Below are 18,160 nucleotides of genomic sequence, written 5' to 3' on the forward strand. Positions count from 1 at the left end.
ATAAGGGAATATTATTTACTTATTTTAAGTTCGTAAAGGGGGCTAGGGGAGCTATTATTCTCTCTTAAAACCGTAATTTTAAGCTTATACTTCTTAACCTCTTATATTATAATAATATAAATATAGGTTTTAGTTAATTATTTTAATAATATTTAAATAAAAATAATACTATTAGTAAAGATTTTTTTTAACGATACATATATATAAAAACATAAGTACAAAAGCGAAAAATAAGGGTATATATATATAATAATAATATAAGTATAAGTTAAAAAAAGAAAGAAAGTTAGTATTATAAGTAATAATAAGAAATTTATATATTTATTACCCTTAACTTATAAATTAATTATTTAGTTAATAAGAGGCCGTTTTTTAGTTATATTTTTTATTAATAATATAGCCTTAAAATTATTTATAATAATAAACGTAGAGATTAATTTATAGCCGATTTACCCCTTATTTATAATTTTATAAATAGACCAATTTACTTTATAATTCTTTTTATAAATAGATTTTTATATAGTAGTATTTAGTTTTCTATTTTTAATAAACTTTTTTATAATAATATAAGTAATTAAGTACGCTTTTTTAAAATATATATTTATTTAAGGGGGTATATTATAATAGTTTTAATTATTTATAACCTTATTATATGTTATATAACCTTAGTTATATAATTACTAAGGCTTATTTTACTTATACTTTTTATATTAAAGCGAGCTTTATACTTATTTCTTATTTCTAATAGATAACCGTTTTCTTTATATACGTTAATACCCCTATAGTGACTCTACGATAGCTTGTGAATTAGAACTTGCTAAAGACGAGAAAACGCCATTTTACGATATCTATCGATACGCCAATGTCTTTGGACTAGAGCCAGAATTTGTTAGTGGTCCGTCTAGACATCATGGGTCTTTCTACTAACAGGATATGGAAGCCTTGCTGTACTGTCAATCATCCTACCGCATACCCGAAGATGTTAATGAACGCCTTTCTCCGAGGTCAGACAAGCCATGGCGAGCCTTCAGTGGTCCATGCCTATCTCATTCCTTCTCGACTGGACATCGACGGAATAAGCATCAATTGCGAATCAAACTACCCTTTTGTTCCCTGCGCATTGCGTTATTCTATCCATGCGCGAGAGTCCTTCGAGTTCCTGATCCGAGTTCCACATTGGTCATCGAGCTCCTCCACAATAGAGCTATGTGGAAACGAATCACAGTCTCGACGAGAAACGCAACCTTTCGGCTCGACTGCTGGAAACGGAGATTCAGAATTCTTTCACCGTGTACAGATTCCTTCTGGAGGGAAATTTGTCATTTTCGTCACGCTGAACGCCGATGTGAGGGTCAAGGAACACGACGACAAGTCTGTCAGCGTTTACTATGGCCCCTTGCTCTATGCTTACGAAGTCGGCCACAAGACGATCACGAGACTTCCACGCAACTACAAAGACCAAAGCTCCGATTGTACAGAACTTGCAAATGTCAGCGATCAAGACGATGAGCCGTGGAGGAAAGCGTGCCGTGATCACGACTACCTCCCGAATTCTCGTTGGAACATTGGAGTTGACCCTAGAAAGGGCGTCAAAGTGATCGTTGAAAGAGACCCTTGGGTGGAAGGAGTTGAGAGGCAGGTGGCTGCTCTTCCGAACCCGATTTGGGCTTCAGGCACTTCGCCCGTATATCTCGAGGTTGAGGCTGCTTGGGTAGATTGGCCTGTTCAGAACGGAACAGCAGCAGACCCCAGTGCAGTCGATACAGCTGTGCACGGGGAGACATTTGTGGCCCGCTTGGTTCCATACGGCACCGCAAAGCTGCACATAGCACAATTCCCTGTACTGAGAACCGAGAAGATTTGACTGCACGTAAGGACTAGAGGGCGCGCTGAAAAGTTGAAGTTGGATCACATTCAGCGCTGAACATTCCCGCGACTATTACCTCGACTTATTGATGTCCTACTGAAAGTGTTATATCTCTTGATTGACAGAATTCATCTTACTCTCTGATACTCGGTTTCGACAAGGCATATTTTGGCTTACTTACTTAATAGTTCTTTATGTCCTTCCTATCGAATAGCTTTCATAAGAAATATTTATAACGCAAGCCATTGATCAGTAAGTCTGCATCGAGCCGAGTCTCAGTCCTTCTTGCAAAGTTGACCTTAATTAAGTTGACCTTAATTAAATCAAACTCCTGAAACCCTTCTCTTCTTCTTTGGCTTGGAAGTGAGCTACATGGATTGGACAGCTATCGATCATATTATCAGAAGCTCATCACTTTTTGACTTCCGACCGATTGACAGGTCAATTGCAATGATCTTCCTCAACATAGATGTTTCTTTCACTATCCTAAGTTTGAACAGTGTCAAGATCAGAGCAATAGCCCAGATCCTCCATACCCTAGTCCCCACAGGTCGACATCCCATATCTCTAGACCCCAAGCAGAACGACCAAGTCGGATGGGGCCGTGTTTCGTTGCCTGGCTCTCAGGTCTCACGAGATTCATGGAAGTCTCATTTGGCTATTCAAGCTGATGTCTGTGCCGGCAAAGGCGGAAGTGAAGTTGTCTTGGTAGTCTTGGCGGTTCCATTCGTCTGATACGTACTATCAGGGTTGATCCTGATTTGTCCCGTGGCGATATCGAAACGATTACTGGTTCTGTTGAAGATCTGGAAAGCAGCAGCTGGTTGGAAGTCTACTGAGAGTTAGCGTTCACTAAATCGAGACTTATGGCTACTTCGGTACGAGCCGCGAAACGAAGTCACTTACAAGGTATCTCATGTCCAGCATTCCACACTCGAGTGAAGCTAAGTTTTCCGTATTGCCTAGTTTCGCCATAGGCTTCACCATCCACCATCAAGCTGGTGTAGCCTGCGTCGCGGAATTTCTCAGCCCCGGACCAGTTGGCCGTGAGTGAGAGCGCCTCGCCTCCCAGCCAGTTGCAGATGTAGTCAGCATCACCGTAAACTAACGACACCTGTACATCAAGTTCAAGAAGCTTTTCAACATCCGGAAGATATCCAACCGCAAAGTCACCTGAAAGGGTGTAAGCAGTGTAGAGCAGATTGCTTGACGTGTAGTTCAGATCAACACCAAGCGCGTTTTGTGCTTGGGCGGTGTTCAGCCAGGGCTGGTCACTCAAGTCAGTTTTGATACTAATTAGTCTCGGGTTTCTAGATAACACAACTTACTCGCCAGTTGTCAGGTGGGAATCGCTGAGAAGGGTTAGCGCTATCAATTTTCAAGATGCAACGAAATTCCTTACGATATCATAGGTTCCTCGGCCTTCCAGGTTGAAAGTGTAGTACATGCCCTCAACATCGGATTGGCAGATGAATTGCGCGGCAGAACAAGCCGACCGTCGAACAATTGAGTCGCGTTCAAGATAGTCACAGTAGTCAAGCTTCTCTTGGCAGCCGCCAGGGCGATCTCGGTTCCACTTGCCGTATTTATAGATCGTGTCGTTGATGAGATCGACGCCATAGCCATTGTTTTCGCCTCGAGTGAAGTCAAGCAAGTATTTGGTCTGCACGTGCTCATCCACGATGCCGTTAACAATGCCGAGACTTTTCAAGTTGAGTTTGCGCCCGACCGGAGTGCTTTGCTCAAGTTCAGAGTTGCGCTCGTTGAATAGGGTGTAAAACGCCGGACCCCAATGCCCTCCGAATGACTCTGTCTCATTGTTAGTCAAAACCCTTCCTTTCATGTTGTAGATGAATGCTTACCAGCCCAGAGGTGAAAATCGATCGAAGAAATGTTAGAAGAGCTTAGCTGCGGCAAGGCGTCATAGAACCCCTGCACCACTTCCCAACAAGTGACAGCAGCCAGACGACTGGTGTCTTCTTTGGTAGGGTCGATGACTGACCAGCGGCCTTCGCGCTCATCGGAGGTTTCTGGCTCCTTGTCTACTAGAAGGTATGTAGGGTCAAGAAACCCCACCTCTTTCTCGCTGTAGGAGAAACCTGTTCATGTTAGATTGTGGACCTAAGTCAGAACTTTACGTGGGCTTACCTGTTCCAACTGGTTGTGAGAGAAATAAGACGTTTGATATTTCATTCCAAGCGTAGTCTCGAAGTACGGTGGTCATGTTCTCAACCACTTCGCAAGGCCCAATCTCTTCAAAAAGACCGATTAAGGAATCGGAACCAGGACCACCATTGAGCCAAAGCGTCACCTTCAAATTAGATGGTCATTGTTGTGAATGCGATCATCGTTGGATTAGTGAATAACTCACCGGATCATTTGCAGGATCTCTGCGCGACTCAAAGAACCAGAAGAAGACATGCACGTCCGGGGCAATATCGATGTATCCACTGTAAGAGTTGACTCCAGGGGTAGTCTCACAAACGCCATCCTTTCCAGGCTGTTTGTAGCGTATTTGCGAGCCTCCTGGACTGGTGATGGTTGTCACGCCCTCTGCAGCACTCGGTGCTTGTCTCGGAGGCAATACACCTGCGATGGCGGGGACTGCTGCCCCAGCGAAAAGAGACACCAGCAATCTTTGAAGCATCATATTGCTCTAATTGAAGTCAAATGTCAATGAACTCGATAGCTTTTCAAGAATGACTACTTTTTCTTCTTCTTCTTTGTTTTTGTTTCATTTTGGACTTCCGTGATATTTAATCTCGCTGCTAGGCATGGTTCATTCAGTTCGATTAACTAAGTAGGAAGCTCGATAATGCAACACGCAGTGCTCGTGGACGGACCTCCCACAACTTGGACGTAGCCTCGTATTCCCTCTATCATGGTAAATTTGTAGTCTCGGCGTATCTTGACACCCCGGCCATCACATTGCAACGCCAGAATCATATAGCAATTCGATCAGGCACTTGATGATCATAACGCCTGCCCGTCAAGACGTCATGTAGGTTGAGTCGACTGCCTTTGTGGGCGAAGCGGGGAAGGTTGACTTGGTTCGAACAGCAAATATCCGCACCAATCAGACAATTTGCCAACAAGATGCAAATCAGAGTGTTCCCTTGAACCCAAATTGAAGTGCTGAATGTAATGCCACTAAAGATCGTTGCTTTATCCTACGTTACTCCGGGCAGCTCTCCGATCTCTGGCGCTCATCTCTCGGATGGCCCGAACTTGCATGACACCCCTGTTGTGAACTCGAAGTCGTCCGGATTCCAAGACCACTCTCAAGGAAACAAACCAGCAATCCATCTCAATGTTTGACGTAATTTCCCTGGTCGTTTTCGGAAGGAGTAATGACATTGCAACCAGGAATGTTTTTTTTTAGGGGGGGGGGGGGCAAATAATGAGTCCAATCGAAGATCCACTCTCGATAATGCTTGACGATCACGACTTAAGCACACAGAAAAGGCGAATCATCATAACGCTCTAACAAAAAGGTCAATTCGATCGAAAGAGCGTGAGTGAATCAATTCCTATTGTAACTATCTGGAGTTTAATGTTCAGGTCCATTGAATGAGGACGATGATGAGGAGGCAGCGCTCCACGAGCTATCAGCGTAGGAGACTACTTAGTTCAGTACTTTTACTGGTGTCGACTTTGACTTGATTCCAACGCCTGGAACTGCCACATGACTTTACAACTCGTCACTTTGTTTTTAATCTATATCGAAACTTCTCAGCAAAGGCGAGTCGGTCTCCAAGATTGCAAGGCATCTCACTTTGGTGGCCTTCATTCTTCTATTCAGCGGTACCAGTAAATCTCCAGTCGAAGGCTCCCATTCATCATAGCTATATCAGAAGACTTGGACGGCGGACAATGTTTCGGCGTCAACAAGATGTGGAGTGTTGACTTCTATTCTGAACTCTGAGGCGGCCTGACTCATAAGGTGAGTGAACATGAGGAAAATGCGGCGGAGCTTTCAAGAATCGCAGCATGTGCTCAAAAGCTTTAAAAAATGACTACTAAGTTAGTAGCCCCAACAGAAGCTTCTTTGGCCTGTGGAACTTCAGCACGTTCAAACTTTTCATGCGGCTTGATGTTCTGATCATGGCCGGTCGCATGGCAATGCCGATCTCCACGCTTGGTGAGGGCCAACCCGAAAGCTGCTGTGACGGGACATGGGCAAAGCGTCCAGTAAGATCGATCCCAAATCAGACGTCCAGCTTGGGGTCGCTATGCTTCGCCTCCATTCCTCACTTCTTTCGAGGCCCGCATTACCCCGGCGCCCACATCGTCTTTTGGTCAACCTTACCATATCAGTGTCGGTGACCGGACCCCACATCCCTCCGGTGTTAAACGCCTCCCGAAGCAGTACCGGATCCGATGACACCTTGCGCCACCCCGCTCCATCACTTCTTGATAGCGTCATTGCGTTACACCACCTCCGGTCTTTGTCAACACTTCACTCCCGTCGTACTGTCGTTGCGATTCAGATACGTCCATATCCCCTTCACTTCCGTCTCATTCTATGTTTTCTTTATGCTCTCGCTTGTACTACGGTACATCAGGCCGGCGTTTCGCTCGGGCTACACTACTTGGTGATCTTTTATGTTTTAAATGGCTGTTCCTTCTTTTGTCGAAGCCTGTTCATCGTCATTCTTTCAGAGATTCAATGTTGTTTCACTGAACATCTGATCACTCCCCCCTCCCAAAGGATTTCACCTCTTCCTCTTGTCTTGATACGTACTAGTATTCATCCTCTACAACATCGTCGCAAGAACCTTTCAGCCCAGGATATTGTTATTCAGGCTCCAAAAAACCTGTTGACAGAAATGGGGCGGTCTCGCCCAAGTGATTTTACTGGATGACGAATTTCACTGGATGACGAAATGGGAGAGTCTTGGAAAGTACGAATGATCAAATGATCTGGATGGTCATAGAGGGCACAAAGAGCCAAGCGATGCTATTCAAACTTCGGTGAAGCGTTTCGTGGAACCGTCGGTTGCTTTGTCTGCTAACCGATTCCGACTATTTAAGGATGGGACTTTATACATGCAACCAGCAAGCAGTTCTCACTGATTCTATCTTGTCCATCGTCTCTTTTTTCCAGTGATTTCAGCACATCACATGCAACACGAAGGAGCTTGGATCAAACCAGCAACAAGAATTTCCAGGCAGCACGTTCATTCAAGGAGCAAGCTCTAGCTTCAAATACTCGAATATACACACGAAAAATAGCACGTTGTGCCGATCAATCATCATGGCGGATTTAAAGAAGCCGTTTCTGACGCCTGGTGAGTGTTTAAGTTGATTGCCCATTTTGGTCACCTCAGAGCCTCTTACTTACAATTATTCTATAGATCAAGTGAGAACTGCGGCTCTTACCTACGTGGATATTTTGCAGAAAAGTATCACCAACGGCGCGGCCATCACCGGAACCGTGACGTTTCTTGTGAACGGAGGTGTTTCGTTCAGAATTCGACTTAACACGCCAAACGGCAGCTGTCAAAAAGGGAACTGCAAGGAGTTCATCCTTGCTGTACTAGCTCACATTGTCCACTGGAAGCTGCAGGGGCAAAATCAGGGAGAAGCCGACCTTGTGCTACTGCCTGAAAAGCTGAAGGAAATCCTGCTAAGCGACTCGCTGGATTACGCCAAGTTCAAGGCGTATTTCACAAACAGAGCGAAGATTCCTGTTGTGGGCCTGAAGGGCGTTAACGAATACCTCAGTACCGATGAAAATGTGCTTCCTTGGCTCCAGGCTCATCGGTTTGAGAGGGGCCTGGAAGAAATCAAGGTGGAGGTACCCGGTTCGTTGTGCAATCGACAGATCCGCCTCTTGCTCTAGTAGCCGCAAAACCCTGGACCAGAGGTTTTCCATGGATACACGCAGCAAAGCGAGATGAAATTTACAGAGGGCAGTGACAGCCTATTCTATCATACGATGCTTAGATAGAAGAATTGCCTTCCTCTAGACTTCTGCTTCATTTGACGTGATGAGAGCCTACTGTTAATTGCCGAAAGCTCAGTCTGGGAAGAAAAGCCCATGTAATTACGGCCAAATCCCGTAACTCCCAAATCGCTACATTGAAGGCATTAGTATCAATGTTGTTCGAGAGGGATGATTGGCAACAACATATAGGTCGATGTTTATAGTAAGTAATAAGTAGGTAAGCTCAGATCTTTACGAGGAGTCCGATATTTAGGTTTTGATTTCAACCGCTATTAACCCCAGAGTCAACCTTGCAAGACTAGAAAGCTTGCATCTACGTACTTCTTGTGAAGTTGTGGGATCCGTTATTCTCATGCCGTGTGTTAGGTTGGAGAATGAACAGACCAATAGCATCGCATCTGGAGTCGGAAGCAGCGATAACGGTGACCCCACGTCAACACCCCCGCCGTCCGCAGTGCTATCTCTCCGTGTTTGGCTGCGGCTTGCGACGGGTTCAATGCACCCCGCATGGAACCAACAGCAAAGAAACCAATGCTCGAATAGGAATTTGGAGATAGCCAAAGTTCGGGATTCCCTTGCTAAGCGGGCCAGTCATGCCCTCAGTGTTATCAGCCACCTTGAACTACTTCGCTTTCGGACGTGGACTGCCGGGAATACGCTGAACTAAGAAATGCTATGGGCAACAGTAGTGCGAAACCCCGCACCCTGATTGTTGGAGGTTCGGACTGCCCTTCCGATATCTCTAGTTTTCTGGCTTCTGTGCGAGACGTCACTCGGATACCTTATCCACCGTACACCACAGCTCTCGCTGCCCTACGCTGTCAGCCTCTGGAAGTGCTTCCGAGTTTCGAGCCAAGTTGGGAAATAAGTTCTTGTGGCCTTAGAAATGGAGTCGTCTAACACTCAACGACGTATCACGAAACGATCATCTTACGCGTGCGTTACATCGAGTCCCCCTCACTACTCATGAGGCATGGCCTTACTGATAGGTCATTACCAGCTGCTCGCGATGTCGGAGGCAAAAGATCAAGTGCTCAGGCCTTCACCCGTGCAACAATTGCACGCAGAGGCGGTTGACATGTATCTTTGACGAGCGGGACAACAAGGTTATGGTAACGCAGGGGTGAGTAGTGACTTAATGCAATAGTCGACACACTCTCGATTAGGTTGCACTTCTCTGACATGGTATTTCTGTCACAGATATCTATCCGAGTTGCAACAAAAAGTGGCACAGTTGGAGCGCGCTCAAGCAAGGGCATTAGTGGAGGAAAGCTTGAGGCATGCCGATGGCGACGATGATGCCGTCGCGTGTCGTGAAGGTACAGTCTCCTGGCTGAGTGTGAGTCAAGCTCATGCTCATTCAGCTAGATGATCCAAATAACCCGTCACGCTTCGATGAGCGCAGACGAAGTTATCACACGCCAGACGGGACAGGCGGAAACTCACCACCTGGAGATGGAGATGGCCCAGACTTGACAAACCCTCTGACTGCAACGCCATCTCGATTCTGCATGTCTGAGTCTAATGGACAACCGTGTGAGTTCTTCACTCTAGTAACTGCACCTTACAACACATAACTCATCCAAGCCTAGACTTCCTTGGCTCTTCTTCAAACTGGTCCTTTTCCCGTCAAGTCCTAAGCGTCACACACGAACACGTCTGCCAATCTCCTCTTCCAACAAACAGCCTCCTTTTCGACGGCTTCGCCTACGACCTCGGCTGGGACGGCTCCAGAACGACGCAGATGCTGGACAACAGACTCATACCGAGTCACGACTATGCCATCTTCCTCATCAATGCCGTCAAGTTTCACTGCGGGCAAATGTTCCATCTCTTTGAGGAGGAAGAGTTCATGTTCCACATGCAGACGTTTTACGGCAAGTCCTCAACGGACCGGGCAGAGAAGAATAGCCTCTGGTACATCCACTTCCTCGTGATTTTGGCTTTTGGTAAGAGCCTCATCCAGAGAAAAACGCATGGGAACAACAGACCGGCCGGGGCAGATTTCTTCGTGCGGGCGTTGCAGCTTCTTCCTGATGTGACGGCGCTCTGTAAGGAGCCTATCATGTCTACGGAGATTCTATGCTCGATGGCGTGGTATTATCAAGCGCTGGACTTTCGACATGCTGCGCACAACTTTGTGAGTTCTATGATATCAAGACACGTAAAGTTGATAATCACGCTCGAGACTAATCAGAGTCAAACAGATTGGGCAAGCCAAAAGCGTGGCAATGAACCATGGGATGCACACAGATATGCCAATAATGGACTTGGGTCCAGGCCTAGTCCAACGATGTCGCAAGATCTGGTGGACAGTCTACGTTCTCGACCGGCAGATGACTTCTCTTATGGGGTTGCCTCAGTCGACTCTGGACGAGGGCGTCTTTTGCCAGCTCCCATCCTATCCGGGTTCTGTTCACCGCACCACCGCACTGAGCATGCAGATCAAGTTTGCTCGAATCATTGCGGAGATAAGTAGCAGTACGTCCAAGCCTTTCGTAACATACTTTATCTTCATCTTTTGAGGTTCCAAATGCTAATTGCTTGTCTCCCCACATCTAGCCGTCTACGGCGCGAAAGGCCGCCTAAACAAGAAATTTGTTCTGAGCACAAAGGCGGTGCTGCAAAGCATCGTTGCTGTGGCCGATGAGCTGCGTACTTCATTTCCCCTATTTGCCGATGAGCGTTTCGACGGCATTTCGAGACTTTCTGCCCACCTGCATCTCCTATACTACCAGGTAAGCAATTTCGTGTCGGCACTTTTTAGATTTGACTTTTGAGTTTTGTGCTAATTTTATGGTTAAGTGCATCATTCTGGCGACCCGACCTCTTCTCTTATGCTGTCTGATCAAGAGATTCGACTCTCCACTTGAGGCCGACTCGTTGATGGCATCGCCAAAAGTTCGGAATCCGCTTCAGATGTGCGCCGAGTCCGGGATCCAGATTCTAAACATCCTCGACCGTCTGAGAGCGCAGGGACTCCTCGGTCAGTATTATCAGGCAGCTCCAGTCGAGTAATCACTCTAATGCCTGGTTTAGAAACGTTCCTTCCGCTAGATCTAGACTCGCTCTTCGTATCGACAGTCGCCCTGCTCGTCGCCCGCGGGGTCGACTCGCGTCTGATAGAGAGCCAAGTCCCCTGGCTCGATAAATCGCACGCCATCATCGAAGAAATGGTAGCCAGCGGCAACCTCATCGCCGAGTTCAGGAAGAACGAGATGCAGAAACTGGAGGAGATGCTCCTCGAGTTCGACGTCACCCGACCGAGGCTATTAGCCGACTCGACAACCATTGTCGCACAGCAGCAGCAACAGTCAGTACCACTACCAGACTGGCAACAACCGACAGACGCACCAGCCTCTCTCCCACCGGCCCTTCTGCCGGCGGAGACGGGATTGCCACTGAGTCAAGAGACAATGCTGCCGGCGTACAGAGAGTTGAGCAAAGACAGCAGTAGTCAGGCAGAGGACTTGACGACGCAGCAAATTATAGACGTCGTTAATTCAATAGAGTGGGAAGACAATGAGTGGATGTCATTCACAATGGTCCAGGATGAAGCATGAAGTTGTGGGTCTCTTTGGGCGTTGTCGTTTGTAAGAAGAATGCACCCTTAATTCATTCCCTTTAAAAGTTAATTTTATATCTCCTGAGTCGATTAATATCGGCAACACCGACTTCGGTGTGGTGAAACATCCCACATAAGCCAGAAAACCTTATACTTTGACAATCAGCCAAGTTGAAAGAAGCAAGACTTTTACCATAGCAACTCTAGGTTGACAATTTGCATTGTTCCTCTTTAGGCCATTCGCAACCGCGGCGCCAAGTTATCAGATAATCAACAGAACTTACACCCCAGACTGGTTAGTGGAGCTACGTTGCAACCAACATCCTCGCGACCGATCGACCCAAACAGTACATACGGAGTACGCAACTCGGGTTCAGTCCCGATCTAAACTCGCTACCCCAGCAATGAACTAATTGCAATTCAAACGGGGACGTTAAGGCTCCACGAATGGAAGGGGAGAGACGGAAGACAAGCACTAATATACCCTCGACTTGATTCCCGTATCCGCACTCGCAAAGTAAAGACTAGCCGCCCCGCTCACGTACATGGACATTTTGTCACGTAACAGGGATAGTAATCGCACCTCACAAAGTGCCCGTCACGTGCTAAATCACGTGTCTATCTTAAATATCGTATATATAGACCTTTTCTTTTTATCTATTTCTACTTTAATAATTAAGCCACTTTTACTATACTCCGTATACCTATTACTACGTACTATAACTTATAATAATTATAAACTTAGCTCTTAATTAAGACCCTATATTATAATAACGCACTTATTAATATAATTCTTACGATCTTTTTAAAATAACCGACTTACTTATACCTACTTTAGCCTAAGCTAAACTAACTAGCTATAATAGTTAAATTAAATAGTTTAACGTACTTTATATTATAAATAAGGGCGTTAGGGTTTAAAAGTACGTCGACCTAAACGCTCTAGATTCTAATATATTCCTTAACCCCTTTATAACGCTTATTTTACTCTTAGAATTTAGATAATTAGTTATAACTTATAATAAAAAAAAACTACGAGCTTATTAAGCTTATTATAAAGCGTTTAAGAATAACTAAAGAAACTAAGAAATCCTTTATTAATAGCTTCTAAATATAATTCTTAATACGAACTTTTTAACTTTTTTAAGTACGAGTAACCTATAGAACTAAGCTAAGTTTCTTTTTATAAAGCTAGTTATACTACTTATTTTACGTAAATAAATCTATCCCTATATTATACTTATAAAAAAGATCTATATACTTAAGAGTATTTAAAAATAATAAGAGCTCGACGCTAAATATAAATAACTTATAGCTTATAAATATAATACTATTAATACGCATATTAAAATCCTTACTTAGTAATTAATAAAATTAGTTAACGCTATATTATATAAATACGTATTCTAAAAAACTATTAAAAACGGCGCTAAGTTTAGTATATAGCAAATCGTTAAATATCTAAAATAAGAATTTATACCCCCTAAATTAGTAATAAAAAATACGGTTCGAAAAGAATATTAATAAGCCCTTAATAAAGCGAGGACTAAAATTAATTCCTAACGCTAATTTAAAAAGTAATAGTTTACTTACTTCCGAGCTAAAACGTATAATATTTTAAAAATTAATAAAAAAATCGCCGTACTTAACTTCTTAATTATAATTAAGTCTAGACTTAACCCTATATAGGGCTAATATATATATAAGACCTTTAATAAATCAATAGCCTTTAAAACGCACACGAGGACCCTCGAGGAGATTACGTATATATTTAGCTTAATAACTTAGGACGTATATACTAAATAACTTTTAGGTTAAGAAAAAGCTTACTCTACTTTTACTAAACGCTCTAACTTAGTTAATAACATAAATAATAAGAGTAACGTTATATACCCTTATAATTACGCATATTTATAGCGCCCTATAGCATATTAAAAATTAAAATAAGTATTTATAAGCTAAAACGCTAGTAAGTTATTAATATAAATACTAAGGAGCTATATAAAAAAAGTCCTCGCTATTATTAAATTAAATAAGTAGAAATTATTTTATAATAAGCTTAAGAAAGCTAGTTAGCTAAGGAATAATAAAACTTTTAAAAAACCTAAGTTTTTAAAAAGATCCTCTAATTAACTTATAGCGAGCTTATTAATAAACTAGGACGAGGGCTACGTAATTACTATACTTATAAAGAGTTAGGACTTAAAAATAAACGTAATTTTTAATACCCCTATAAGTAGCGCTTACCCCCTTTCTTAGAGCATAGTAATAAATAATTATAAAGTAATATATTTAGTTAATAATAAGAGCTTATTTAAACCCGAGAGTTACGTATTATTAAATAATAAAGATTATATTAAATTAGGAACTATTATACTACTTATTACTATACGCGGTACTTATATTATAAAGGGCATCCTAAACGGACCTAAAGAAAAGGGAACTTATAATTTAAAGCTCTAAAACGTTGCTTATATCGAGGGATTTTATATTAATATAATTTTAAAAACTCTATTAAATAGAAGCGCACTTTAGTACTACGGTCTAAATTATACTTTATAATAAGGAACGCTTTATAAGAGCACTATTAAAAAATAGCTTATTTAAAAAAATAATCTAATCTTTTTTAAATATAAGCTCCTCTAATTTTATCCTTTTTTCGCAAACTTTAAGTATATCCTATAGAGCCTAGCTAGTATTATATTACTAATTAGCTATAGAAAATTCCGTTACTTATATTAACGTACCTATAAGAGGTTTAATAGCGCGCTCTTTTAGTACTTTAAAATAAGTTATTTCGGACCTAATACTCTTCGTTAATTATTATATAAAACTCGAGGTATACGTATTAAACCTCTATTATAAGTTAAGTATAAAGTATATATATTATTTAAAGCTAAAATAGTAATTTTAAGAGGACTACTTTTAAAAAGAGCCTTACGGCTATAGTACTATATATACTAAGATCTCTTTTATTTCGAACTATTTCTTAATAAACGATAATATATATTTATAGCTTTTAATAAATATAATAAGTAGCTTAGGGGGTTCTTTTTAAAAATAAAAATAAAAAAAGAAGTACTTTTCGTACTATAGAGCCTCGAAGTAGCGATTTATTATTAAAAAAGGATTTTAATTTACTTTTTTAAAAATAATAATAAGACCGCTTTCCTAACTATAAACGTTAGACGCGTATATAAAACGTAATATAATAAACTAAGAATTAAAATAAAACTTCTACCTCTATATATAAAAGAACCTATAAATAACGCTAAAAAAATAAGTTAACTCGTAATTACTAAAGCTTATAAAATATACCTTTTTACGAACTTCCCTACGAATTTATAAGACAAAATAGTATTAGTAATAATTTTTATTTATAATATTACCCCACAAGAGGCTAATAAAGGAGATTTATTTATTATAATAAAAATTAATTAGTAAAAGCAGTATTAACGCTAGTAATAAATAAGTTACTAAGTACGGGATTCTAAACTAATTACCCCGTATTTTAGTAGCCTCTACGTATATAGCTACTAAGTATACCCTCTTTATAAGGATTATAAGAGGGGTATATATTAAAAAGAGTTTAAAATACTTCCCTATAAGTATATAAAATACTTAGTTAAATATATATTAGAAATATATAACCTATATAGGGTCTAGGTACTTACGCTTAAGTAAGTATTTATTACGAAGAATATTAAATTTAATAAAAAAGTCTTTTATAATCCTATATACGAGGAATAAGCTATCGTAAGTAAATAAGTAAATTTAGTAATCTAAGAGATATAAAAACTCTTTAATATTAATAATAAGTTAGTTCGAATACTTAGAGAAATAAATCTAGACTTTAGAAATACTAATACTTAAAATAACTCTATAGTTAAGGATAGTATTATTATTAGATTTTTAACTATTTAAGACGCTAAATAACTAATAAACGTACTTTAGGGTATAGTAAATAAGGCTAAAGAGGCTAATATAATCTTATTATTCTTATTAACCCCTAAGATAACCCCCTTACGTAAGCTCGGGAGTAGAAGTAAAAAAAGGGATATAATAACTAGGTTATAAACGGCTCTACGTAGTCTATAGTCCTCCTTACGAACGCTTATATATATTATAGAGGTTCTTAAGCCTTTAATTCCTAACGGCTCTTAATAAAACGCTAAAGTACGTAGTAAACGAGGTACTAATTATAAAAAAGTAATTCTTAACGCTAAAATCGACGTTAATAAGGAACCCTTATAATAAACCTTTACTATTATATAAAAATAGAGCTTATAAAAACTACCTTATTAAGTACTAAGTAAAGCTCCGTTAGGTCCTAAACGTTTAAACTAGGCCCGTAAATTTCTATAACGCTTTAATAATAATTTTTTTATAACGCTCTTATATTTAAATATAAGAAATAGCGATTATTATAACTGTCTCTAAGACTACTTTTTCTCTACTTTTATACTTAATTAGTAAAAAGCTATAAAAAAAAGTAATATAGGATATATAATACTTTATTAAGTAATAAAAAGAGTAGTTTATAAGACCTATTTAGAGCGCTCTAGAGGAGTTTAGAAACTATAACTTATTAAAGTTAACTTCTAAAGCCTACTAAAGAAGTTTAGTAATATTAAATATTTCCTACCGTAACTATAAAAGTTACTTAGGGATACTATAAATATAAAAATAAAAAAGCTAAGGAATATTAATATATAAAAAGAGGTCGATTATAATCCTAAATAAGGGATCCTACTTTTATTAAAATAAGTATATATTTATAAATACGACGTTAATAACGAGGTTAGTAAAGTAAAAGTATATATATATATAAGGGGGGATATATAACTACTTAACCCCTTATAAAATACGTACGTTTTAACGCTTACCGCAAAGGCTTTTAAGCTTATAATAGTAATAACTACCTAATTTAACCTTAAAATAAACTAATATAATACTATTAACGCATTCCTTAACGCGCCTCTTAAAAATAAAAAGCTAGTAATTATTAAACTCTTAGAAAAATATAAGGTTATTAATAAAATAAATAAACTCTAACGCGCTCTATATAGCCTCCGAGACTTACTAATTCTCTAATTTTAAACTTTTACCTCTATACTCCGTAATATAAATATAATATATAACTACGAGGAGATCTATATTTACTAAACCGTAAATAAAAAGGTAATATTAGTATTCTGTATTAATAACTTTATTATTTTATATTATTAAGACGACTAAAAGGCGGCTTAGGGGATCGTTAATAGTATAAAAGAATATATTAACCTTAAAGAGAATAGACCGATTAATTACTTCCTTAGAGTACGGATTTTACGAAATTATATTACTTATAAGGTTTACCTTATTTATAATATATATATCGAGCGAGTTACTAAGCGCTTCGACTTTATAAATTTATTATATCTAACTACCCCTCTTCTTTAAAAAGAGTTTAAACTAAACGAGGGGTAAGTAATAAAAGAGGAAATAAAAAGCTACTAAAAGAAGGTTAAGAATATACTTTATATAACTATTATAATTAAACTAAACGTCGCTTTTACTTACTTATAATTATTACGGTTCTTAACTAACCTAATCGTAACTTATATTAAAATAATTAACTACTATATTTAATATTTCTATATAACGAGATATTTTATACTTTATTATAGTAATATACTAAGTACGTAATTATTACTTCTAACTAGAAATACTAACTTTATAAATAACGAAGTAATATAACGATTATCTTAGGGATATATAATATTCCTTTTTAATAGCTTAATTTAATAAAAATTAATACGCTAAGCAATAGTTACGATATTAACTACTAAAACTAAGCTTTTTTACCTTAAAAAAACCGCAAAAGAGACCATAGCTCTAAAGCGCCTTTTTAAAAATATAACCCTTAACCTAAGAGAAGTATAGTTAGTTAACTACGATAATTAGTAAATAATTCGACTCGTCGTAAGAGAAAAAAAAAGAATAGCTACTTAACTTCGCTATATTAATATATAGAATATATAGCTAAAATAAGAGCACGCTAAAAGTAGCTTTAAAGTTATTTATATATTAATAAAAGATATATTAATAAATAGACTTATTAAAAACCTTTTACGAGCTAAGTTTAAATATTTTTATATACTTTTTAACCTCTATAATACGTAAGAAGCTATTATAAATAACTAAAATAATTAAAAATAATTAATTTAGGCTATGCTTAAAAAAACTTAATACCTAAAAATAAATAATAAATAGAACCTAGAGTGCGGCCCGGAGGCCTAAAATAAATAAAATAAAAACCTCTTATAGCCCAAAAGCCTAAATTTTTAAAATAACCTTACCCCGCAGGGTATATATATATAAAAATAAAACCCGGGCTTATACTTACTATTTAAACTCTTAGTTTATAAAATACGTAATTACTAAGAGTATAGTATTAATAAAGAAGAGGGTTAATATATATACTAAGAAACGTATTTTATATGCTTTAAAATTTATAAAACTAAGAGTAATAGGGGTAATAAGGGGCGCAGGAGCTAGAATAACCGTTAAGTTAATAACTTAGAGTATAAAAGCGGGTAGTATAATAAGAAGTTAGTTATAAATAATTATAATAAGTATAAGAGAGGACCGGGGGCGCGCGTTAAAAAAGTCCTTTATATAAAAACTAATATAGTTTTTATATATCCTTTAGTTATTATATATTTAGCGGATAATATTACAAAGCTTAATAATATCTTACTAAAACTATAATTAGAAATACACTTTTTAATAATAA

General features: G+C 39.1%; 4 protein-coding genes across 4 annotated transcripts; 3 read left to right on the forward strand and 1 right to left on the reverse strand.

Annotated features, from left to right (window-relative positions):
• Positions 1–910: 910 nt before the first annotated feature.
• Positions 911–1,864, forward strand: CLUP02_18052 (uncharacterized protein; the record flags this gene model as incomplete). Its single annotated transcript, XM_049296956.1, has 1 exon — positions 911–1,864. The coding sequence occupies one exon, from the start codon at positions 911–913 to the stop codon at positions 1,862–1,864; it is 954 nt and encodes a 317-aa protein (XP_049138180.1).
• A 484-nt stretch (positions 1,865–2,348) lies between these two features.
• On the reverse strand, positions 2,349–4,517 carry CLUP02_18053 (serine carboxypeptidase; the record flags this gene model as incomplete). Its single annotated transcript, XM_049296957.1, has 8 exons — positions 2,349–2,353; positions 2,610–2,687; positions 2,774–3,134; positions 3,196–3,219; positions 3,270–3,676; positions 3,730–3,966; positions 4,016–4,178; positions 4,239–4,517. 8 exons carry the CDS (start codon positions 4,515–4,517, stop codon positions 2,349–2,351), a joined length of 1,554 nt encoding a protein of 517 aa, XP_049138181.1.
• A 2,607-nt stretch (positions 4,518–7,124) lies between these two features.
• Positions 7,125–7,712, forward strand: CLUP02_18054 (uncharacterized protein; the record flags this gene model as incomplete). The annotated part of the gene is made up of 2 exons (XM_049296958.1): positions 7,125–7,158; positions 7,225–7,712. The coding sequence occupies 2 exons, from the start codon at positions 7,125–7,127 to the stop codon at positions 7,710–7,712; spliced, it is 522 nt and encodes a 173-aa protein (XP_049138182.1).
• Positions 7,713–8,703: 991 nt separating this feature from the next.
• On the forward strand, positions 8,704–11,380 carry CLUP02_18055 (fungal specific transcription factor domain-containing protein; the record flags this gene model as incomplete). Its single annotated transcript, XM_049296959.1, has 9 exons — positions 8,704–8,753; positions 8,818–8,940; positions 9,018–9,136; positions 9,186–9,353; positions 9,410–9,957; positions 10,025–10,298; positions 10,380–10,555; positions 10,671–10,803; positions 10,875–11,380. 9 exons carry the CDS (start codon positions 8,704–8,706, stop codon positions 11,378–11,380), a joined length of 2,097 nt encoding a protein of 698 aa, XP_049138183.1.
• Between the last annotated feature and the right edge of the window lie 6,780 nt (positions 11,381–18,160).

Source organism: Colletotrichum lupini, chromosome 10, assembly GCF_023278565.1.
Source record: "Colletotrichum lupini chromosome 10, complete sequence".
Classification (NCBI taxonomy): Eukaryota; Fungi; Ascomycota; class Sordariomycetes; order Glomerellales; family Glomerellaceae; genus Colletotrichum; species Colletotrichum lupini.